The 25,921-nt window shown below is 40.8% G+C and overlaps 1 protein-coding gene across 11 annotated transcripts in view; it reads left to right on the forward strand.

The window, feature by feature from the left end:
• The window catches only part of LOC122420606 (zinc finger protein 432-like), a 56,026-nt gene extending 33,454 nt beyond the window's left edge, over positions 1 to 22,572 (forward strand). For 8 of the 11 annotated variants that reach the window (XM_043435914.1, XM_043435913.1, XM_043435907.1 and 5 more), the window contains one exon: positions 3,982 to 5,724. In XM_043435914.1, the coding sequence (XP_043291849.1) occupies positions 3,982 to 5,675 (1,694 nt within the window). In that variant the 3' untranslated portion in view covers positions 5,676 to 5,724. Of the gene's footprint in view, positions 1 to 3,981; positions 5,725 to 11,340; positions 11,632 to 14,205; positions 14,395 to 16,119; positions 16,247 to 18,195; positions 18,292 to 18,904 lie in introns of those variants that run through there. The other 3 variants (XM_043435905.1, XM_043435906.1, XM_043435916.1) reach the window with 3 other exon arrangements.
• The last annotated feature ends 3,349 nt before the right edge of the window (positions 22,573 to 25,921 follow it).

Here is a 25,921-nt window from a genome sequence, read left to right on the forward strand (position 1 = left end):
ACACTCACAGCACTTCTGACACCAGATGTGTGTTGGGTTTTTCCCCATAATAAGCAGTTCTCTGTGACACCAGCTGTATGTTTGTGTGCTCAGTCGTGTCCGACTCTGCGACCCCATGTACTGTAGCCCAGCAGGCTCCTCTGTCCATAGGATTTCCCAGGCAAGAATACTGGAGTGGGTTACCATTTCCCACTCCAAGGGATCTTCCCGACCCAGCCATCTACCCTGCGTCTCTTGCATCTCCTGCATTTGTAAGTGGATTCTTTACCACTAGCACCCTCTGGGAAGCCTGACACCAGCAGAATGTTCTACAATTTAACTCAGTTCTGACACTGTCTGCCTGGAGAAAGCATCGGATCCCACAGGTTAAGGGCTCCATCACACCAGACACCCCCCTTCAACTCCACTTCCAAACACAAGTCGAGGTTGTGCCCTGTGCTTCTGACTCACTTGCTCTAGACCAGGTCTTCCCAAGACTCCCTCCCCGCTCAGGTTCAATTCATTTGTTAGAGCAGCTCACAAAACTCAGAGAACCATTGCACTTACTAGATCACCAGTTTGTTATGAAAGGGTCTAAGTCAGGAACAGCCAGATGAAGGAGGTGCCCAGGGCAGGGTGTGGGGAAGGGGCGGGGACTTCCACGTGTCTGGGCATAATGCTCTCCCATCACCACCATGTGTTCAGCCACCCAGAAGCCCTCTAAATCCTGTAATTTTGTTATTTTTATGGGGACTTCATCCCCCTAGGCATGATTGATCACTGACTTTGTCTCCAGCCCTTCTCCCCTCTCTGGAGAATGGAGGTGGGGGTGAGACTGAAAATTCCAAACATCTGATCAAGGTTTGGTCTTTCTGGTGACCAGCCCTACCCAGCATCCCCCACCCTAAAATATAGGGGAAATAGAGCTTACAAGACCTAGAATGAGAACACAATGGCCTGATATATAGAAGGCATAACTGGGATTTGAGTAAAGATGATGGAGAGCAAAGAATGAAAGTGTGAAGTTGGAAACATGCTAGTCTTGAGGGAACTGTCGAAAGATTAGCCTGAAGCTCCTTGAAGGCCGGTTTTAGGAGGTAGTTGTACAGGAACAAGTAGAATGTGTACATGGATAAGTAAAGTAAATGTTGGTCATATAACTTTTATTTCCAGACTAACTGTTCTGGTCTTTGTTAGTAGAGTTGACCCTGAATAACACAGGTTTGAATGGGTCCACTTATATGTGGAATTTTTTTCCATAAATACATAATGGAGTGCTACACTATCTGAGGTTGCTTAAATCCTTGACTACAGAGGGACGTCTACAAAGTTGATCTTTATAAAGTTAAACTGGATCTTGACTTTGAGGAGGGTCTGTACCCCTAACCCCATGTCGTTCAAGGGTCAGCTGTAATTGAGGTATAGTGGTGGCATTGTGAGCTTGGTTTATATTATCCTTGGATACGTAGTCTTACTTTTTAATTGGGTGGCAGTAGTGTGAGCTGTAGTTAAGTACATCCAGTAGTTCTGAGACAAATGGCAGGTGAACTGTCAAGAGTCCTGAGATCAGTAGTGTGGTCCTTTAGGATTCCTTAAATGATGGAAACCAGGATGAATATGTAGGCTGTTGAAAGAAAATGCTGTTAGTAGCAAGAGGTGGGCTTAGGGATTGTTACAATGAAATGGGAACAATTTGGATATTGCATGTGTACATGTACAAAGGGTAAAAGAAAAAGATGCCAGTTCCCTAGTATGAATTTATGATATAAGATACATATATATCTTGGTCTTTGACCCTGGTTTAGAGTTCCTAAAACCCTTGTAGTTTCCTAAGTACAGGACTGCTTATTTCCTTTATCAGTGTTGGTATAGTCAATGTTGACTGCTCCTCACTGGGCTTTTTAAAACTCAAAGTCGTGAGACTTTCCTGTTGGTCCAGTGGCTGGGTCTCTGAGCTCCCAATGCAGGAGGCCTGGGTCTGATCCCTGGTCAGGGAACTAGATCCCACATGCTGCAACTTAAAAAAAAAAGTCCTGTATGCTGCAACTAAGACACAGCGCAGCCAAATAAATAAATAAATACATATTTAAAAAAAAACCCAAAGTCTTAATGTTACAAAAACTATAAACTTTGACCCATGCCTTCATCTACTTTCAGTCTACACTTTTTTCCAAATATCTCATCCTATCCCCTATCCTTATTAATATACAAATGTTTCCCACAGTGTTGTCTTCAGTGAGGACCTTTATCAGGATCTGTATATTCAGTTGAATTCTTCATGTCTGCTTTGAATATCCAGAACCTACCTGAATGTTGATATGCTTTGAAATGCACACTTGATTTAGCAACATTGTGAACCTCAATGATAGTCCCCATCTCATTAGAAACCACTACTCATCTATCCAGTGGCCTAAGTCAGGTAATCAGGAGTAACATTTGATTCCTTACATTTATCATAACAACCATGAATGAACCTTGTTTTTTCTCTCTCTAGATTTTTTTTTCTCTCTCTCTAGATTATATCCTAATTTTTTCCACCTGGTTCTCTATTGCTTCCTCAAACCACTTTTCACAATTTGCTCCTGCCTTCTTAATTGTTGCTTTAATAATCAGTTTTACCCTAACTGGAATTTATGCTCAGTGACAATAAGGACTTTGTTTCTACTTCTTCATCACTGGCATAATGCTTGATACATAGCCATAACTTAATAAAGATTTATGGATGTATCAAAGTGTGCCACATCATTTGGAAACAAATAGCCCTCTATCTTTGTTCATAATAAAAGTGAAGGTGTTAGTCACTCAGTTATGTCTGACTCTTTGTGACCCCATGGACTGCAGCCCTCCAGGCTCCTCCGTCCATGGAATTCTCCAGGCAAGAACACTGGAGTGGGTTGCCACTTCTTTGTCCAGGAGATCTTCCTGACCCAGGGATTGAACCGGGGTCTCTTGTGTTTCAGGCAGACTCTTTACTGTCTGAGCCTCATAAGAACTTGATTTTATTTTACTATCTCAGCATACTTTATAAGTTCACAATTACAAATCAGCCAAATCTCTATTTGCTCATTTTGAATGCTCTAATTTCATTTATGCCCTATTTTACCCTTTATTATATTACTGTGTTGTACCCTTGTCCAGGTAATAACAAACATATTTACTTGAAGTTTCTTTTTTTTTAAGTTAAGGTATAGTTGATTTACAGTTTTGTGTTAATTTCTGCTATAAAGTGTTTCATTCTTTTTCATATTCTTTTCCGTTATAATTTCTCACAGTATATTGAATATACTTCCCTCTGCTATATAGGAGGACATTGTTGTTTATCCATCCTGTTTATAGTAGTTTACATCTGTTCATCCCAAACTCCCAATCCATCCCTCCCCATCCACTGCTTCCCTTTTGGCAACTACAAGTCTGTTCTCTATGTCTGTAAGTCTTTCTGTTTCATAGACAAATTCATTTGTGTCATATTTTAGATTCCACATATAAGTGATATCATATCTTTCTCTTTCTGACTTACTTCACTTAGTTTGATAATTTCTAGGTCCATCCATGTTGCTACAAATAGCATTATTTCATTCTTTTGTTATGTCTGGGTAGTATTCCTTTATGTACTACATCTTCTTTATCCATTCATATGCTGATGGACATTTAGGTTATTCCATGTTTTGGCTATTGTGAATTCTGCTGCTGTGAACATAGGGGTGCATGTATCTTTTCAAATTATAGTTTTTTCAGATATATGCCCAAGAGTGGGATTGCTGGATTGTATGGCAGCTCTATTTTTAGTTTTTTAAAACCTCCATACTGTTTTCCAGAGTGGCTACACCAATTTAATTTACATTCCCACCAACAATGTAGGAGGGTTCTCTTTTCTACTTGGAGTTTCTTTAAACTGAGGTCATAGTGTTGTCTGTAAAGAGCCCACCTACCCAAAGGCATTTGTTAAGCAGTTTCACTCTGTACCAAGTTCATGGGAAGGTTCATTCTTCTCTTCTTTCCTAGAAATGAGGAAAGATGACTGTCTTCTACAGGAGGACTTGCAAAATCAAAGTTGTCCAAAAAGAATGGAACGATGTCATGAACATAATGCACTTGGAAACGTTGTTTATCAGAGCAAAAGTCATTGTCCTTTAAGGCAAAATCATGATATACTTTACTTACATGGGGAAACACTGAAATCAAACTTAAGTTCAATCAGCCAGAACAGAAACTATGAAGTAAAGAACCCCGGTAAGGCTAATGTAGATGGGAAATTCTTCCTCCATGCAAAGCATGAGGAGTTTCACAGTGAAAGTAAGCTTCCTGAATGTGGAATTCCTATGAACACAAATTCTCAGATCATTACGTGTCTAGGAACTCAACAGATAAATAAACATCATGTTTGCACTGTATGTGGGAAAGCCTTCATCAAGAAGTCCCGCCTCATCGATCATCAGAGAGTTCACACAGGAGAAAAACCCCACGGATGCAGTGTATGTGGGAAAGCTTTCTCTAGAAAGTCTAGACTCACTGAACACCAGAAAACCCACATAGGAGAGAAACGGTATGCATGCATTGAGTGCGACAAAGTCTTCCCTAAGAAGTCACGGCTGCTTATCCATCAAAAAACTCATACAGGTGAGAAGCCCTACGTATGTGACGATTGTGGAAAAGGCTTTGTCAAGAAGTCTCGGCTCATTAATCATCAGAGAGTTCATACAGGAGAGAAACCTCATGGGTGCAGCCTGTGTGACAAAGCATTCTCCAGGAAGTCCAGGCTCGTGGAACACCAGAGAACTCACACGGGAGAAAAACCTTATGAATGCACGGAATGTGACAAAGCCTTCCGCTGGAAATCGCAGCTCAACGCACACCAGAAAACTCACACAGGGGAGAAATCATATATATGTAGCGATTGTGGAAAGGGCTTCATTCAGAAGGGCAATCTCATTGTACATCAGCGAACTCACACTGGAGAGAAACCCTATGTATGCACTGAATGTGGGAAAGGCTTCATCCAGAAGGGCAATCTCCTGATACATCAGCGAACTCACACTGGAGAGAAACCCTATGTATGCACTGAATGTGGGAAAGGCTTCAGCCAGAAAACCTGCCTCATCTCACATCAGAGATTTCACACTGGAAAGACTCCCTTTGTATGTACCGAATGTGGAAAATCCTGTTCACACAAGTCGGGTCTCATTAACCACCGGAGAATTCACACAGGAGAGAAACCCTACACGTGTAATGACTGTGGGAAAGCGTTCAGGGATAAGTCATGTCTCAACAGACACCGGAGAATTCACACAGGAGAGAGACCCTATGGCTGCAATGACTGCGGGAAAGCTTTCTCCCACTTGTCATGCCTTGTGTATCACAAGGGGATGCTACATGCCAGAGAGAAACGTGGTGACTCAGTCAAGTTGGAAAATCCTTTCTCAAAGCATCCCAGCCCTTCACGTCCAAGTGATATGGTACAGAGAAAAAACCCTGTTAGTGCGGTGACTGTGCAGATGCCTTCTGTGGCAACTCAGACTCCATCCCACAGTGATAAGTCCCTAGAAGATGAAAACATAACCCTTGTGGGACAGCCAGGGGGAAGATATGCACCCTCAGCAGATAATAGAATTTGCATAGAAGAGAAACCTAGTGAATGTGGTAGCACCCTCAGTGGTCAATTACATCATATTTTTGTCACAAAAGACACACAGGAATAAACTCATTCAATCAAGCTGGAAAACCCTTGAATAAAACCTTCTAGCTGTTTGTATGGCTGGCGAGTGTATACTGAGACAAATAGTATAAACGCAGAAACTGGGAAAGCCTCTCATGGAAAGATAGACCCTAACAGGGCTTTCATAGGTCACAGATGTCGTGAGGTCATAGTTGGCAGAAATGTAATGACTGTGGAGAAGTCCTTCCCCAGAAATAAGACTTCAGTAGGTGTCAGAGTTCACACTGGAGAGAAACTGTTGGACCTCTGAAGGCAATAAATGGGTCAGTGGTATGTTCCTCCTCATCAGTTGTCAGAGGAAATCATGTAGAAATAAAACTCTGAACACACCAACTATGGCACGTCTTCAGCAAAATATCAGAAAGTGCATGAAGCAAATAACAAATAAACCCTGTGAAAATGAATCTTTTAGAGATTTCTGTCACAATTTTAACATGATATATCAAATTGTATACATAGTGTACACTCTAGGACAGTACACCTGGAATCAAACGCCTAGTTTTGATATCAGTGACTAATTGAAAGGAAGGCGTCTCTGTTGCACTTCATCTCTGAAAGTTATAATGTGGTGCATTCCCCTCTGGGCTTCCCTAGTAGCTCAGATGGTAAAGAATCTGCCTGCAATGCAGGAGACCTGGCTTCGATCCCTGGGTCGGGAACATCCCCTGGAGAAGGAAATGGCAACCCACTCCAGTATTTTTGCCTGGAGAATCCTATGGATAGATCATGGGGTCACAAAGAGTCAGACATGACTGAGCAGCTAACACTAACATACACTCCCCTCTGTGAAGGGACATGAGTCTTCTTTTCCCACTCAGGATCACAAATGGTTAGCTCTTGCATTTCTTCAGTTCTAACTTTACTCAGTTTGTTGTTTCAGCTTATCACAGTCCTTCAAAAGGAAACGAAATACATTTAATCTGATAATGTAACAGCATGTTTGGATGTGCTTAACTTTATATATCTCACTTGGAGGAACAGAGCTCAAAATTCATGAATAATCTATCAGCCAAGCTGTGGCTCTAGAAGACAGTTCCTTTCCTGTACACACACCATCCAGAAAAAAACTTTTTAACAACTGTTTCCCTTGACTTGGTCCTGTCCTAGGACCTAGAAATGATGACAGTGATGAACTTAAGAGGAAATCCTTTCCACCTTTGAGCTGGCAATTTTTTAAGGCTAGATTTCATGCCTATGGTAATTTTACCCTCAGTCAAAGATAATCAAAGTATGTGTACACCTACATGAGTTGAAAAGGATATTTAAGGAAAGAAGTATTTCTGATAATTTTCTTTTCAAGGTGAAAGGTTGTTGGGTGAAAGACACCGGGATTCTTGGCCTCTGGAGGAGAGGAATTCAATCCAGGGCCAGTGATGAGGCTTGATCATGCAGAGCTTTTGTGTGACAAAGTTTTATTAAAGTATAAAAATGATAGACAAAGCTTCTGACACTGATATCAGAAGGGGGCAGAAAGAGTGCCCCCTTGCTAGTTTTTCGCAAGCTGTTTTATGTCTGTTAGAAAGCATTAATCAGATAAGAGAGACACCTCAAGACTGAGGGAGTTTCACCAGGCCACTCTCCCACAGTATACATTTTTGAGATAGGATGGAATGAGGCGTGTCGTCCCCCAGCCATAAAACAATTAATATGAATACTGGTTTGTTGAGCTATTATCAGCCCAAGGTTTGAGAAAAGAAAAAAAGTTAGTCTTAGGTAGAACCATTTTGAAAAAAGGCAAATTCCAAAGCAAATACATAGTTTCATTAACCTAGCTTAAGTAAAACATTTCCATAAGGAAAATGCATTGGTTAGCTCAAAATTTGAGAAAAGTTCAGTTCAGGTGGACCCAGGTATTGTCATGGCAACACAGAATTTTAAGAGAAACCTCCTTTTAGTTTTGTATAGAGAAGGAAAAAAATCTGACACTCCTGCTGCTTAAGCGGGAGATAAAAAAATTCTGATGCTTGCAGCCTATTTCCTCCCTTTGGAGATCCATGGCCTTCATGCCTGTTACCTTCTCAAAGGGACATATTAGAAGAGAAAGGGGAAATAATTCATGTAAGTTTACATAGAAAAGGGTATGGATACTTTAAAAAAAATGTTCACATTGTTCCACCTAGATTATAAATTCTTTGTTAGTTTATACATAATGGTATAGTCCCCATTTCATAGCAAAATAGGAAATGAATTATATGTAGATTTGAAAAATTAATGACCCCAGGAACTAACCAATCAAAGTTATTTTGTCGCTGAAGGAAAGGACCTACTGCAAACTGATTCTCAGGATCAGAATTATTGCAAGAAACCTTTTTGAATCGAGCCTCCTGTCAGAATATAAGATGTGCAGATCAGAGAAGGAATAGTGAGGTATTTAATCCTAATGTCTTAGTGTGACATAATGATGAATGTATTTGGTCACTGCTCTTGGTTCCTGACACAAAGGTCATGAAACCCTTGTAATTTCCTGAGTAATGGGAATGACAGGAACATCTTACACAGAGCTGTTAAACCCCTTGGAATTTCCTGGGTGATAGGAATGTCTGCTCTTATAAGGTGACTCTGGGTGGGCTTCTGCCTATCTCCTAAGTGAGGCTGGTCACCAGAAAGACCAAACCATGATTAGAAGCTTGGCACTTTCTACTTTATCCTCATATACTATGGGGATGGGAGAGGGGCTAGAAATTGAGTTAATAATTATTCATTTAAATATATATATGCCATCATTTGAATTTCCTATCTTTAAAATGTAGCCATGAGTCAAGTATATCATTTTTTTAAAGGAAAGGCAACATATATATGTATATATTTAATAATATGTGTAATGATATATACATGTTTGTCAAAAAAGGACCTTCCATGTTGTGTTGGGGGGCTTCCCTGGTAGCTCAGCTGGTAAAGAATCCACCTGCAATGTGGGAGACCTGGGTTCAATCCTTGGGTTGGGAAGATCCCCTGGAAAAGGGAATGGCTACTCATTTAAGTATTCTTGTCTGAAGAATTCCATGGACAGAGGAGCTTGGCAGGCTACAGTCCATGGGGTCACAAAGAGTTGGGCACAACTAAGTGACTTTCACTTTCACTATTGTGTTGGGGGGTCCCCAAGACCACCCTCAGGTCTGATAATCTGCTAAAAAGACTGATAGAACTCAGAAAACTTGTTATCCTCAAGGTTACATGTATAATAGAAAGGACAGACACTAAAATCAGCAAGGGAAAAAGGAAAAACCACACCCACACTGATATAGGGTGGAAGCTATAGATCCCATGGTGTCAGTGGACCTCTGCAGGGACTAGAAACTAAAATCAGGCCTGAGGGTTTCCTTCCAGGCTGCTGGGATCCAGCCCCAGATAAAGACTGGACATTGGGGTTCAGGGGAGCTTCCCTGGTTGGTGATACCCCCTGCCTGCCTGCTGTCACACATTTATGTCAGGAAAGTAACCCTCACTGTTATATATAAAATAGATAACCATGGGAATTCTCTGGCAGTCCTGTGGTTAGGACTCTGCCCTTCTACTGCAGGGGACACGGATTCCATCCTTGGTTGGGGAACTACTATTCTGCAAGCCTCAAGGTGTGGCCAAATAAAAAATATCATCAACAAGAGCCTATAGTATAGGACAGAGAACTAAATATTTTGTAGTAACCTATTAAGGAAAAGAATCTGAAAAAGAATATATATTCACGTGTGTGCATGCTAAGTCACTTCAGTCATGTCTACTCTTTCTGACTCTATGGACTATAGGCTGTCAGGCTCTTCTATCCATGGGATTCTCCAGGCAAGAATACTGGAGTAGGTTGCTATGCCCTCCTCCAGATCTTCCCAACCTGGGGATCGAACCTGTGTCTCATGTCTCCTGTGTTGGCAGGTGGGTTCTCTACCACTAGCACCACCTGGGAAGCCCAATATATATGAATAATTGAATTATTTTGCTATATATCTGAAACTAACACAACATAAATCAACTATACTTCAACTTTTTAAATTTAACATTTTTTTAAATTAAAGGGATTTATTATGTATATGTCAAACTCTGGCTTCCTTGGTGGCTCAGATGGTACAGAATCTGCCTGCAATTCTGGAGACCTGGGTTCGATCCCTGGGTTGAGAAGATCTGGAGAAGGGAATGGCAAACCACTCCAGTATTCTTGCCTGGAGAATCCCATGGACACAGGAACCTAGCTGGCTGCAGTCCACAGCGTTGCAAAGAGTCAGACACTACTCAGCGACTAACACCATGTAAAACTGAATCACTTTGCTGTGCATCTGAAACTAACACAACATTGTAAATCAACTATACTTCAATTAAAAAATAAGGGGGGAAAAGTCACACTGCCCATGATTCCATTGTTGGAAAGGGAGCTGGAAGCTCCATTTGGAACTTCCCCAGACTCTGCCCTTCCAATCTCTTCCCTTGCCTGATGTTAATCCTTTAGCTGTTATGAACCCTCACTCTGAGTAGAACAGCTTTCAGTGACTCCTGAGCCCCTCTTGCAAATTATTGTCATCTTAGGGAATATTGGAAAATGGAACTAACTTCTTGCTATGACCTTTGGTTCCATGACTGTCAGTCACTTTCTGAGAATTGTTTATGGCATTGGCGTATAGGGTTAAACATTGAAGCCAACGGATGAACCTGAGGTCTGTGCCACAGCCTGTGTTCTCAAGATCTGTCTCCTCAGGGTGAGTGAGTCTTCGAGCTTAGGGCTGGGGTGATGGGAGGAATATGAGCTGGAGCAGGGCGTAAAATGGGTAGTATCCCTGTAAATGACTGGCAAAGACTTCTTGGGGAGGTGACGAAGATGCACAGGACTGTGGGAAAACCGGTTCTTTGAGGTCATTTTTGTACACGGATGTTCATAGTTCTATTTGCAGTATCCAAAAAACTGGAACCAATTCCAAGGTCCACCCATTGGTGAATGATTAAATTTTGGAATATCCAACAATGAATACTAAAGCAACAAAAAGGAACGAACTATTGATACTTTATTAAAGATGAATTTCAAAACAATTATGCTATGTGAAAGAAGCCAGAGCATACAGTACTAATTTTATGAAAAGAATGCAGACTAATGTATAGTGACAGAAGGCTGTCCTGTGCTGCCTAGGATATGCCAAGTTTTGTATTTCAGCCGTGTAATTAGCTCACTTGAGAAGTGGCTCACAACGTCCACTGTTTCTGCTCACGTCGTGATCGCTATACTAATCAGTTTCCCAAACCTCGGTTTTCCTCAAACACTTAACCTGACAATTCCACACCTAGCCCCGCCCCGCACATAGCACTTGCTCTGCGTACGGACACCGAACCTCTTTTAAGATGGCTGCTTCCACGGTGCTCCTGCCCAATGGCTACAGAGCGCCTCCAGTTTTTGTTTTTTTCCAAGTACGCTTAAATTTTCATACGGTCTCTAGATCTTTTCGGGGTTAAATCAATGATCGAGATGTCCAGAAGCAATTTTAATTTCCCACAGAGCTGAGACGCCACAGCCATTAACAGCCGTTTAGAATGTATGCCTGCGCCCTTCTGGTCTTGATGGGCTCCGACCTTAGAAAGTGGGCCCTGTCCATTCATACGAATTTACCCTCACGTCATGATTGCTTTGTATGAGCTCGAACCTCTTAAAATCGCCCCATTTTCCTTGGGTCAGGAAATGGAATATCAGCCGTGGTTTCTCAGCAGACCCGTACGCCATCTGTACGTCAGATGCGCAAAGATGGCGGCCCCCAAGGGGCCGAGGCGGAAGTGGTGGCGCGGATATATTAGCTCATAAGGAAATGCCGGAAACGCCCTATCGTTCACCATAGAAACGCTGTAGAAACGCCGCTGATCCTTGACGGTTGGTGTCGGTAGAGGGGGCTGGGCAAGGGGACCAGAAGTGAAAGAAGCTTAGGGAAGAAAGTTAGGCCATGAAGAGGTGGCTGCAGGTTCAGGAGGTTCAGGTGGGTTTGTGGGTCTGGCTGTAAGAAGGGCGGGGATGGGGGCGGTCTGTCGGCCTTTAGGTGGGTTGTGGCTCCTTCCAGCCCTTGAAGGTAGCACGAGGGCGGGTGGCGGTTTGATTTTGTTTTTGAGGGGAGCGTGTACTGAACGTCCGTGATCAGGGTGTCTTTGGGGTCAGTCATGGGCTCTGGTGATTACCGATTAAGTCTGAACAGATCAACTACTGAGAGTCCTGAGGTCAGGGTTTAGCGTCTTGGCGGATGACAACTAGTGCGGTGGGGATTGTCAGTGAATGCGGCGTCTTGTTCGGGTTCGAATAATTAGGAGCTCAAAGTCGAGGAACCATTAAGGGAGGTCAGTATACGTGTGTATCTGACCTGGTTTGGTATTAGTCAGGTGGGCGGGGGGAGGGTAACGGTCACTGTCTTTCGTGCAGGAATGCGTGACGCAGAAGGCTTGGAGGCTCAGGAGCCCTGGTAGTTTCGTGTGTTTAGCTCAGACTTTGGCTAATGAACTTGACATTCCCCGAAAACTTCAGGTCCGAGTCCCTGACCCACCAGTTTTCTAGTCCCTTTAAGTTTTGTTTTTATTCTTCTTCCTGCAAGTTGACTGCCTTATTCATTTCCCCAGTATTTATATTTTTGAATTGTTTTTTGTATTTATAGCTCGTATTCTTTTTTTTTTTTTTTTTAGTTTTGTCGTTTTTTTTTTTAATTTTAATTGGAGGCTAATTACAATACATTTTGCCATACATTCACATGAGTCAGCCATGGGTGTACATGTGTTCCCCATCCTGACCCTCCTCCCACCTCCCTCCCCATACCATCTCTCAGGGTCGTCCCAGTGCACCACCCCTAAGCACCCTGTCTGATGCATATACCTGGACTGGCCATCTATTGCACATATGATAATATACATGTTTCAATGCTATTCTCTCAAATCATTCCACCCTCGCCTTCTCCTACAGAGTCCAAGAGTCTGTTCTTTACATCTGTGTCTCTTTTGCTGTCTCTTATATAGGGTCATCGTTAACCATCTTTCTAAATTTCTTTTTAATAGCTGAGTAATATTCCATTGTGTATATGTACCACAGCTTTCTTATCCATTCATCTGCTGATGGACATCTAGGTTGCTTCCATGTCCTGCCTATTGTAAACAGTGCTGTGATGAACACTGGGGTACGTGTGTGTCTCTTTCATTTCTGGTTTCCTCACTGTGTATGCCCAGCAATGGGATTGCTGGGTCATATGGCAGTTCTATTTACAGTTTTTTAAGGAATCTCCACACTGTTCTCCATAATGGCTGTACTAGTTTGCATTCCCACCAACAGTGTAAGAGGGTTTCTTTTTCTCCACACCCTCTCCAGCATTTATTGTTTATAGACTTTTTGATAGCAGCCATTCTGACCGGTGTGAGATGGTACTTCATTGTGGTTTTGATTTGCATTTCTCTGATAATGAGTGATGTTGAGCATCTTTTCATGTGTTTGTTAGCTATCTGTATGTCTTCTTTGGAGAAATGTCTGTTTAGTTCTTTGGCCTATTTTTTGATTGGGTCGTTTATTTTTCTGGAATTGAGCTGCAGGAGTTGCTTATATATTTTTGAGATTAATTCTTTGTCAGTTGCTTCATTTACTTTTATTTTCTCCCATTCTGAAGGCTGTCTTTTCACCTTGCTTATAGTTTCCTTCATTGTGCAAAAGCTTTTAAGTTTAAGTAGGTCCTGTTTGTTTATTTTTGCTTCTATTTCCATTACTCTGGGAGGTGGGTCATAGAGGATCCTGCTGTGATTTATGTTAGAGAGTGTTTTGCCTATGTTTTCCTCTAGGAGTTTTATAGTTTCTGATCTTACATTTAGATTTTAATCCATTTTGAGTTTGTTTTTGTGTATGATGTTAGGAAGTATTCTAGTTTTATTCTTTTACAAGTGGTTGACAAGTTTTCCCAGCCCCACTTGTTAAAGAAATTGTCTTTTTTTTCTCCATTTTATTCTTGCCTCCTTTGTCAAAGATAAGGTGTCCATAGGTGCGTGGATTTATCTCTGGGCTTTCTATTTTGTTCCATTGATCTATGTTTCTGTCTTGTGCCAGTACCATATTGTCTTGATGACTGTAGCTTTGTAGTATAGCCTGAAGTCAGGCAGGTTGATTCCTCCAGTTCCATTCTTCTTTCTCAAGATTGTATAGCTTATATTCTTTTTCTGATTTGCTCATTGGCCCTCGTGTTGAACATGTATTTAAACAAGGGATATGAAGACTTTTAAAGAGGTGTCAGGGCAACAAAATTTAAAGGAAGAATTTTACAGTTTCTCAATGCTTGGACGGCTTCGTATATATAACTGTTCTGAAAATTACCTGCCACTGAAATGTAGTGCTGTGCTAATTCTCCTTGGCCATGTCTCCCATCAAATTCATGCTTCTCCCACATATTCAGGGAATTAGGTTTCACTGGCCCAAGGTGTGAAATTATCTGGGAAACGAAATGGAGAGACAGAAATAATGGGGACTGTAGTGTTAAGGTGAGTGCACAGAAACTAGGAATATAATCCTAAAAGTAATTTTGCTTTTCAACCCACAGGTTTAAACATCAGACAAGATATGAATGAAGAAAGAGGAGGTTCCAGGACCTAGATATTGTTATTTCTGGGGACACTCTGGCAGCTGTGATATCTAAGTAGAAATTAACAGGAATATCCAGAAGAGACAGAGACAGAACCTCTGTGTTGCCAACTGTTTTCAGAGAACAGAGAATATGATCCAGGCACAGGTGACTCATGTCTTATTTTATTCTCTCCTTTATTCCTTAATGGATTTGTAGAGCCTGTTTAAAAAAAAATCCAGTTCAATAGAGAGAAATAAACTGAATCTAACCCCAACACCATGGCAAAGTGGGATTAAGAATGTAGTGTTTATGTGATTCCTGTGAAACTAGTGTTAGAACATCATGTGTATCTGTCACTGACCCTGTGTGCGCACCTGTAGATGTGTGTCCATTTACAAATGTATGTGGGTTTGTGCACATATCTGTGTACGTAAACACATCTGTTAGGATGTTTTGTGCAACAAAAAATTACACTCTTAAAGAAAATTCTGTTGCCCTAAGATGATATCATTTAAACATCCAAACAAATAATGACTGCAATTGTTCAGTGAGTATTAGCTGTATAAAATTCCATTTGTCTATTTGCTGTGCTGTGCTTAATCACTCAGTCGTGTCTGACTCTTTGTGACTCCATGGGCTTTAACCTGACAAGTTCCTCTGTCCATGGAATTCTCCAGGCAAGAATACTGGAGTGGGTTGCCATTTCTTCCTCCAGGGGATCTTCCCAATCCAGGGGTTGAACCGACGTCTCCTGTGTCTCCTGCATTACAGACAGATTCTTTACCCACTGAGCCATTTGTCTATAGTCATACTCAAAAAACTGTGTTAAACTATGTAAAGCATTTAGAGGAGTGCCTGCCACATGGTAAGGGCTGTGTGAGGTCATCCATACCTTTAGTCTTTGACAGCACTTAATACTAGGATATTATCAAATTGTATAATTCTCATCAATCTTTTTTTTTTTTGCCATATTTTGCATTTACCTCAGCACAGACGAGGTTGAAATCTGTCTTGTATATTAATTGGTCAGCTGCATTTTTTTCTCTTGAGAAATATCTGTCCTTTTCAGTTTTACATTAACAAGATTATCTTTGTCTTCTGATTAATAAGTCATTCCTATCCACTATATATTGATTCTTTCTCTCTCTTTTAATGTGGCATGTGGGACCTTCTTTCCCTGACCAGGGATTGAACCTGCACTCCCTGCAGTGGAAACATGGATTCTAAGCTCTGGACTCCTGGGGAAGTCCTCTTTCTTTTGTTTATAAAAAATATTTTCCTGGCTTGTCACTTTTCTTTCAGCTTTGCCCATGATATCTTATTTAAAATCTTTTTAAAATTGAAGTATAGTTGATTTACAATATTGTGTTAATTTCTGCTGTATACCAAAGTGATTCTGTTTATACATATATATACATTCTTTTTTCATACTATTTTCCATTATGGCTTGTCACAGTATATTGAATAAAGTTCTCTGTGCTGAACATTAGAACTTTATTTATCCATTCTATATATATAATAGTTTGCATCTGCTAATCCCAACCTCCCAACCCATTTCTCCTCTAATCCCCACTTTGGCAACCGTAAGTCTATTCTCTGTGTGAGTCTGTCTCTATTTTGTAGCTAGGTTCCTTTGTGTCATATTTTAGACATGGGACTGAGCCCTTACCCATTGCCACATGATCCTATCTTCAGGTTGATCATGTCAGAATTGAATAGTTGGACACACAGCTGGTGTCAGACAATTGCTTGGTGGTGTGTTTAAAAAAACATACACATGAGAATTGGTATAAACATCGTACTTAATATGAGCAGGATATCTTCCTTTATATTCTTTGTGAATGAATTGAAGAGAAACACTTGTATTAAACCAGGAATCTGTTACTCCAGGAAACCCTGTCATTCAAGGATGTGGCTGTGGACTTCACGTGGGAAGAGTGGCAGCTCCTGGCCCCTGCTCAGAAGACCCTGTACCGGGATGTGATGCTGGAGAACTATAGCAACCTGGTGTCCGTGGGTGAGGACAGCTCCCTTGGGTCCTTCAGAGGGTCCCCAGTCAGTTGCCTTTATTTTCTCAGCTGCTTAGACTTTGAAATCACTGCAGTGCCCTATGGAAGATTCTCATTGCCTCTTCTAGCTCCTGATAAAAGGGTATATACAATGTGCCATGAACTGTTTTTATGCCCAACACGACTGACACCAAATGTCTGGGTTTTTTCTATACTAGTAACCAATTCTCCTGCTTTCCAGGTACAGCCTGGGTGTCCCGCAATTCAACCCTTTTTTGACACTAACCACCCAAATTCAGCATCATACCCCAGAGGCTTACGGGCTCACTTCAGATGTAAGTTGAACATATTAGGTGTCCAAGGTACCCACACTTCTGTCTGACTTGACTATAAACTGAGCCTTTGTGACTTCCCTGGTGGTCCAGTGGTTAAGACTTCACACTTCCAATGCAGGAAGCACAAGTTTGATCCCTGGTTGGGAAACTGAGGTCCCACATGCCACGGGGCATGGCCAAAAATTTTTTTAAATTATATTAAAAAAAAAAAATCAAGCATCCCCATGCCCCACCCCTCAGCACTTGACAATCTGTTAGAATGGCTCACAGAACTCAGGAAAACACTTTACTTACCATTACCAGTTTATTATAAAGGATAAAACTCAGGAATAGCCAAATGGAAGAGATGCCAGGGGCAGAGTTAAGGGGGAGGGATCGTGGTCCTTCCATGAGTGCTCCAAGTGTGTCACCTTGATGTGGTCATCAACCCAGAAGCTCCCCCAACCTGTCTGTGTAGGGTTTTTTATGCCGATTTCATTGCGTAGGCATGTTTTTTAAAATCGCTGGCTGTGGGTGGTTAACTCAGTCTCCAGTCCCCTCTCTCTGTGTGGCAGCGATGAAAAGTGAAAGAAAGTGAAAGTTGTTCAGTTATGTCCGACTGTTTGTAACCTCATGGGCTATACAGTCCACAGAATTTTCCAGGCCAGATTACTGGAGTGGTTAGCTGATAGCTTCTCTAGCAGATCTTCCTGACCCAGGAATTGAACTGGTGTCTTCTGCATTGCAGGTGGATTCTTTTTTTTTTTTTTTTTGCAGGTGGATTCTTTACCAACTGAGCTATCAGGGAAGCTTATGGCAGGGGTAGGAGGAGCTGAAATTTCTAACCTTCTGTTCATGCCTTGGTTTTTCTGGCAGCCAGTCTCCACTCTTAAACTTCCTAGGGCCCCTAGCCACCAGTCATCTTATCAGCACACAGAAGACACTTGTGCCAAGAACTGGAATTTAAACCAAATGCTGTAACCAAAGAGGTTTCTGCCATGCCTCTCACATAGGAAATTACAAGGGCTTCATTTTTATTTTAACTTTAAAAGTATTTATTGAGCTGTGCCAGGTCTTCCCAGGTGGCGCTAGTGGTGAAGAACCCGCCTGCCAATGTAGGAGATACAAAAGACTAAGGTTTGATCCCTGGGTCAGAAGATCCCCTGGAGAAGGTCATGGCAACCCACTCCAGTATTCATGCTGAAGAATCCCATGGACAGAGAACCTGGCGGGCTAGAGTCCATAGGGTCACAAAGAGTCGGACATGACTGAAGTGACTTAGTACGCACACCAGGTCTTAGTTGTGGCAAAAAGGATCTTCAAGCTCTATTGTGCCATGTGGGATCTTTAGTTGCAGCATATGGGATCTAGTTCCATGACCATGGATCAAACCTAGGCCCTTTGCATTGGGAGCTTGGAGTCTTAAGTCACTGAACCACCAGGGCTGCAGAAGCTCTCTGCCAGAAACCAGGGGTGGAGACCAAAGATATCATCATATCATAACACCCCATGAGTCTCTCTTGAGTGCAAAGCCTGTGCTTGGCAGATGTGAAAACCAGTCCCTCAAATGTAAAATTCTCCTGTCTTGACCAGCCCCAGCCCAATTCAGTGGGACTAAGTCTTCTATCATTTCCCATGATCAGGGTATCGAGTCAGCAAATCAGATGTGCTGTCCAAGTTGGAACGAGGGGAAGAACGATGGATGACAGAAGATGAAATCCACAGTCACACCTGGCCAGGTGAGTGAGAACTGGTTGGTAACTGCAGATGTCCTGAGCTAAACAGGGAGAAGAGGCTGGGGAGTGTCTGAAAATGCAGAAACTGTGCCTCTGCATAGTTTTCTCCCATAAAAGAATTTTTAGGCCTTGAGAGGGAAATATACCCGTTTTTGCTCCTGAGATCTGATCCTTGATTTCACATCTTGATTTTTGTTTGCCTTGTTTTCTCCTTCCTTGGATTTTATAACTCACTCCTTTGAACCCTGTCACAAATCCCTTTCACTTCCCTGGCTGTGGAATCCCACCTTCCAGGCCTCAGCTCACGAAGAAATCTTTGTTTTTTTTGTGTGTGTGTTTTTTTAAATTTTTGGCCATACTGCATGTGGGATCAAGCCTATGTGCCCTACAGTAGAAGTACAGAGTCTTGACCACGGGCCCACCAGGGAAGTCCCTGTATTTCTTTGGTTTTACCAATGTGTAAGAAATAAGGAACATTTAAACAGGGGGTATTTGTTTCATACTGTTATCATAAGGTTGCCACTAAAGTATGATTTTTAGAAAACACCAAGGAATTTTTTAACCAATTTTATTCCAAACAGGAGTAAAAAGGATTCATTATTTTCTTCTTTCCTAGAAACTGGCAACGTTGGTAATCATCTGCAGGTTGACTGGGAAAATAAAAAAATGCTGAAAGATATTGAACAATACCAGGAACGTAATACATTTGGAAATCCTGTTCCTCAAAGCCAAAGTTATTTCTCTTCCAGGCAAAATCATGATATGTTTGAGTTCTATATAAAAACTTGGAAGTCAAATTTAAGTTTAGTCATCCAGAGCCAAAGCTATGAAATTAAAAACTCTACTAAATGTAATGGAGATGGGAAATCATTTCTGTTTGGTAAACATGAAAAATGTCATTCTCCAGTTAAATGCCCTGTAAGTGCAAAACCCATCAGCACTAAGTCCCAAGTCATTAAGCACCAAATAACTTACAACATAGAGAAAGCCCATGTATGCAGTGAATGTGGGAAAGCCTTTGTTAAGAAGTCTCAGCTCACTGATCATCAGAGAGTTCATACAGGAGAGAAACCTTATGGATGCAGTCTGTGTGCAAAAGTATTCTCCCGGAAGTCCAGGCTCAATGAACATCAGAGAATTCACGAGAGAGAGAAATCTTTTATATGCAGTGATTGTGGAAAAGTCTTCACCACGAAGAGCCGTCTGATTGAACACCAGCGAACTCACACAGGAGAGAAACCTTACATATGCAGTGACTGTGGAAAAGGCTTCCCAGGGAAACGTAATCTCATCTTACATCAGCGAAATCATACTGGAGAGAAATGCTATGTATGTAGTGAATGTGGAAAAGGCTTCACTGGAAAGAGCATGCTCACTATACACCAGCGAACTCACACCGGAGAGAAACCCTACATCTGCAGTGAATGTGGGAAAGGCTTTACCACAAAGCACTATGTCATCATCCACCAACGGAATCATACAGGAGAGAAACCCTACATATGCAATGAATGTGGGAAAGGTTTCATCATGAAGAGCCGTCTGACTGAACATCAGCGAATTCATACAGGAGAGAAGCCGTATGTGTGCAATGAATGTGGAAAAGGCTTTCCCAGAAAGGGTAATCTGATTGTACATCAGAAGACTCATACAGTAGAGAAATCCTATGTATGTAGTGAATGTGGAAAAGGCTTCACTGTGAAGAGCATGCTTACCATACACCAACGAACTCACACTGGAGAGAAACCCTACATCTGCAGTGAGTGTGGGAAAGGCTTCCCATTAAAGAGTCGGCTGGTCGTGCATCAGCGAACACATACTGGTGAAAAACCTTACCGATGCAGTGAATGTGGGAAAGGCTTCATTGTGAACAGTGGACTGATGTTACATCAGCGAACTCACACTGGAGAGAAACCCTATAAATGCAATAAATGTGGAAAAGAGTTTGCCTTTAAGAGCAATCTTGTGGTACATCAGCGAACTCATACTGGAGAGAAACCCTTTACATGCAGTGAGTGTGGAAAAGGTTTCACCATGAAACGCTATCTCATCGTACATCAACAAATTCATATGGGAGAGAAGTCCTATATATGCAGTGAATGTGGAATAGGTTTTGTCATGGAAACAGAGCTCATTTTACATCAGCAGATTCATACTGGAGAGAAACCTTATGCCTGCAGTGAATGTGGCAAAGGCTTCACTGTGAAAAGCCGTCTAGTGGTTCATCAGCGGACTCATACAGGAGAGAAACCTTTTGTATGCAGTGATTGTGGAAAAGGCTTCTCCTCAAAAAGGAATCTCCTTGTACATCAAAGAACTCATAATGGAAACAAACCATAAAAGTGACGACTATGATCACAACTACAGGAAGAAAATATGCTTTGTCCAACATCAGAGATTTCTAACCTTTATATATACTGACTGTGGAAAATCCTATTCAGCATTGGTATTGGTCTCATTACCCACCAGAAAATTTACACAGGAGACAAACTGTATGTATGCAATTAACGTGAGAAAGCCTTCAACACAAATTCAACACTCACTGTACCTCAAAAGAACTCATACAAGAGTTCTTTTGTCAACCCTTGTTAATACACATGAGAAACATATAGGTCAAAGTACATAATTCTTTGTAGAAACTCTGAACTCATTATATACAAGTGAATTTGTTTAGGATGAAAAAGATGATAGTTCAGTGACCTCATTAAACATTGTGTGCTCCTAGCACACTTGACTATCATCAGTGTAGATTAGCCTGCTGCTAGACTTCACCCTTAAGAAATATGAAATTTGCAGAGGGGTGAAGTTTAATGAATGAAGAGAATGTGCTAGTGCCTTCAGTGATCAGTTACCTCACATTTTATGTCTAAATTTACATGTAGGAAAAGCTCTGATACATTCAATGCAGAAAAAGCTCGAGAAAGCATTTTTAGGTACTAATTATATGTCTGAAAAGTATATGCTAAGATAAATCCTATGAATGGAGAGACTAGGAAAGCCTTCTATGGAAATAAAAACCCTGTCTCATCAGTGATCATAATAGATCACCAATGAGCTCATACATCTTAACAATATGATGATCGTGGGAAAGCCTTTGCCTGGAAATAAAACCTCAGTAAGTTGCCTGATACGAATGCTGGAGAAAAATTTTCAGATGGCAATGAAAATGGCAGGATTTCAGTGATACATTCTGCCTCATTGCTTTTCATGAATTCACACAGAAATAAAATGGTTATGGACCCACTAAATATGGAGTAACTTTAGCAAAATATCAGAATTCTGAAGGAAAGAAACCTCACGAAAATGACATACACTTGAATTTTCTATCAGAAGTCTAAATTTATTATACACCTGATGTCCATTTTGGGGCAGAATACCTTGAACCATATCAATGATTCCATAATTTTAAAGTGGGCTAGTCTTGACACTAATTTGTAATGTTATATACAATACAGGAGTGTTCTGTGCCCACCTTGTATTATTATATGTTTCACTCTTGCATTTCTTAGGTTCTAAATTCAGCTCTGTCTACAGTGTATTTCAAAATAAAAAGGAATATATTCATAAATGTAATCCAACATAACTGGATGTATTTATCTAAGTTTAAAAGTAGCATTAGGTAGTTTACAAACACTTTAAAAATGATTTTTCTAAAATTCATTTTGAAATAGTTTTAGACTCCCAAGTAATTAGAAAATATACCAAGTTCCCACATACCCTTACTCAGTTTCTTCAGTGATGTTATGTTACATAACCATAATACATCATCAAACCCAATAAAATGGCATTGGTGCAGTAAACTGGATCTTATTTGGATTTTAGTAGGTTTTTGCATGTACTAATTTGAAGTTTTTTGGTTTTAGTATATATTTTTAAGAAATTTTATCTTATACATAGGATTTCTGTAAAGCCCACCACAATTGGGATGCAGAATTGTGCCAACACAAAGAAACATCTTCCTGTTACCCTCTGTGGTCACACTCTTCCCCCACCCCTGACCATGGTGACCACTGGTCAGACTCCATCACTCCAACTTGGTTATTTCAACAATGCTGTTACAATGGAATCATACAGTGTGTAGCCTTTGAGATAGGCTTCGTTTCACTCAGCAAATTGCTGTTAAGATCCATCCAAATTTTTTGGTGTATAAATAGTTTTACTTGTTGTTAATAGTATTCTTTTGTATGGCTGTACAATGACTTACCTGTTTACTGTTGACAGATGTCTGGGTTGTTTGCCAGTGTTTCATTGTTTTGAATAAAACCCTATGAACATTTGTGGACCCAACTTTATGGGAAAGTAAGTATTTGTTCCTTTGGGGTAAATACCCAGCAGTCATATGTTACATTTGTGTTTAACTTTATAAGAGACTGCCAAATTTTTCTAGAGTGGCTATACTAATTTACATTCTCACCAGTAGTGTATGAACACCTCGGATGTTCCATGTCTTTTCTAGCAGTTGGCACTGTCATACTTGATTCCAGCCATCCTGTCAAGTATGTGGTAGTAGATAATGATGGCCTTAATTTACAATTCCCTAACAGTGAATATCTCAACACTTCTCCCTACATTGAGAACCATATCAGGTAAAGTTGTCATGTCTGCTTTCAACCACCCAATGTAATTTTAAAAAACTCAAAAGGAGACTAACCTATTATATTTGATGATCTGTTTACCCTTTCCATTCCTTTTTCTTCATTCCTGATGTCACATGTTTCCTTCTGTTATTTTCTTTTTGTCAGTCTCCTTTATCAATTCTTTTTGGGCAGGCCTGCTTGTAACAAATTCTTAGTTTTCCAAGCAATAGATCTCTTGTCCCTATCCAGAGTTAATTTCTTTGATATAATAATGATATTTAACCCAGTTTACAAATGATGAGTATTGCTTTTAGGGGAAAAAGCAAAGGACATTAGCCATACAGTATTGTGGAATTATTCAGTATCCAACTGCATGGTAATTCATTCCTTTAAAAATATTTGTTAAGCATCTACATTTGGCCAGTCACTGTTTTAGTCACTGGAGACTCATCAGTGAACAAAACAGGCAAAGCCACGGCCTTCATGGAGCATACAGTCTAGTGAAGGCGACTGAGTAAATACACATCAGAATATCAGTTCTGATAAATGTTTTGGAGAAATATTAAACCTAGTACATACGCTGTCATGGGGAAGCTATTTTAGAAAGGGTTTCCAAGGAAGGCTCTTGTGGGCAAATGTAATTTGAATCAACATCTAAATGTACCAGGGGGAGCCAACAAGATCTGTTGTGAGCCAAGAACACTCTAGATGTGTTTCTAAGTGTTTTCTTTGGGCTTCCTGCCTCAGGATTCTCTGAGAGGCTTGTAAAAGATGCAAGCTCTTGAGTCACACTGCAGACCCAAACCAGAACCTGTGAGACTGGGGACCCCAGACTCTGGGTTTATAAAATTACCTTTCTGATCTATACTTAAATTTGAACAGCTCTGCCCTAAATCCCAGATTAGTGCAGCCACTCCCACCCCACATTGTCACAGGATGGATTCTGGGCAGATATTCTACAACAAAGAATCAGACATGAGGGCCCCACCTACCAGGTCCTCAGATGCTTTCTCCTTGTCCTTCTGTGAACCTACAGATGCTGCCATGGCAGGGTCACAGCAGCTCATTCCTGAAACTGATCAGTCAGGGTCACAGAATGGGCTGCCCTGAGTTCTCTGGACCACATGTTCAACTCACCTTTCAGAGTTTGACATCTCAGGTGAATAGGGCTGAAACTTAATCTCTGAAGGGAATGTAATACTATTAAATTATGAAAACAAATTCTTAATGTATAAAAATTAAAAAGCATATATAAACAAATTTTGTCACCCATATTGTACCTAAGAGCAAAATACCATTAACAATACATTCTTCTCCAAATTTCAAATGCAGATAAGTATATTTTTTACAAAAGAAAAATGAGACAAGTCTATATTTACTATATTATGAGCATCTACATCATTCAGTATTCTAAAACTTTTCTAAAATGGACATGTTTTTATAATAAAACAATTACTATACACAGATATTAACAATGAAGAATTGCAAAAACTGGGAATGTGAAAACTTATATTCTCTACTCATAAGCACAAAGTAATCCAAGCTAGTTAACCGATCAGAATTTTCAAAAAGACAAACATTTATGGTTTGTTCTCATAAAAGGATCAAAATATATACACTATCCTGCAGATGCTTTTTATCTTCTGAAGAATACTTCAGTTCAGTTCAGTTGCTCAGGTGTGTCCAACTCTTTGCAACCCCAAGGACTGCAGCAAGCCAGGCCTCCCTATCCATCACCAAGTCCCAGAGTTTACTCAAACTCATGTCCATTGAGTCGGTGGTGACATCCAATCATCTCATCCTCTGTTCCCTTCTCCTCCTGCCCTCAATCTTTCCCAGCATCAGGGTCTTTTCAAATGAGTCAGTTCTTTGCATCAGGTGGCCAAAGTATTCGAGTTTCAGCTTCAGCATTAGTCATTCCAATGAATATTCAGGACTGATTTCCTTTAGGATGGTCTGGTTGGATCTCCTTGCAATCCAAGGGACTCTCAAGAGTCTTCAACACCACAGTTCAAAAGCATCAATTCTTCCATGCTCAGCTTTCTTTATAGTCCAACTCTCACATCCATACATGACTACTGGAAAAACCATTTTCCTTATTTATACTAACAATCTTTAAATGTTATACACTGTTATACTGAGTGGATAGCCCATAATTTACCAAAGCATCTATTACTGTACACTTAGGCTGTTCCTTTGTTTATTATGAAAGCCTCTGTGGTTAATAAAACTTTTTACCAAATATATTGTTGGAATTAGAATTGCTGGGTCAAAGAATGAAAAATATAAATTGGATCTAGGTTGCCTTCTAAAAATCATCTTTAAACCCTCTAGAATTAAACTTCCCATGCCTACATAAAAATAACATTTTAAAGCATTTTTTTCATGTGTGAACTATGCCAATTATGATAATTGCATTATCTCATAATTTTACATTCTCAAATGCCCCACAGTCACTATTTACTTTTGAAAACATACAGTTCACACATTTTCACCTCATCCTCTTACCCACTAGATGTCGCTATGTGTCCATCCCACGCGGATCTTAGCTTTTTTTTTTTTTTTTTAATCCAGATATACCTCTAGCTATTCTGGTTTAGCCGGTGGCAAAGATGCGGACCCGGCTGAGCGACTGAACTGAACTAGAGATAAGCAATCTGCTTGCAGTGCAGATGCCCAAGGTTCGATCCCTAGGTCCGAAAGACTGCCCCGCAGAAGGGCATGGCAAGCCACTCCAGTACTCTTGCTTGGAGAATCTCATGTATAAAAGAACCTGGCGGGGCCCAAGGGATCGCAAAGAGTCGGACACTACTGAAGTGACTTTGCGTGCATACCTCTACAAAAGCTGTTAATTCTTCTAAACTACATAAGCCTTTACCCACTCCACATTTAACTGCTCTCTCCACAAACCTAAGATTATAAGTGACCACTACTTTTGTCAACTCAGTGGCCGCTGCCTCTCCATAGAGAGGTCTCGGCTTCTATTAGACTTTAATCTTCCCAAGTAACCGGGCGCCTGAGCCCTTTCCGTCGTACGGACACCTGCCTTCTATGATGGC

Source organism: Cervus canadensis, chromosome 18, assembly GCF_019320065.1.
Source record: "Cervus canadensis isolate Bull #8, Minnesota chromosome 18, ASM1932006v1, whole genome shotgun sequence".
Taxonomy (NCBI): Eukaryota; Metazoa; Chordata; class Mammalia; order Artiodactyla; family Cervidae; genus Cervus; species Cervus canadensis.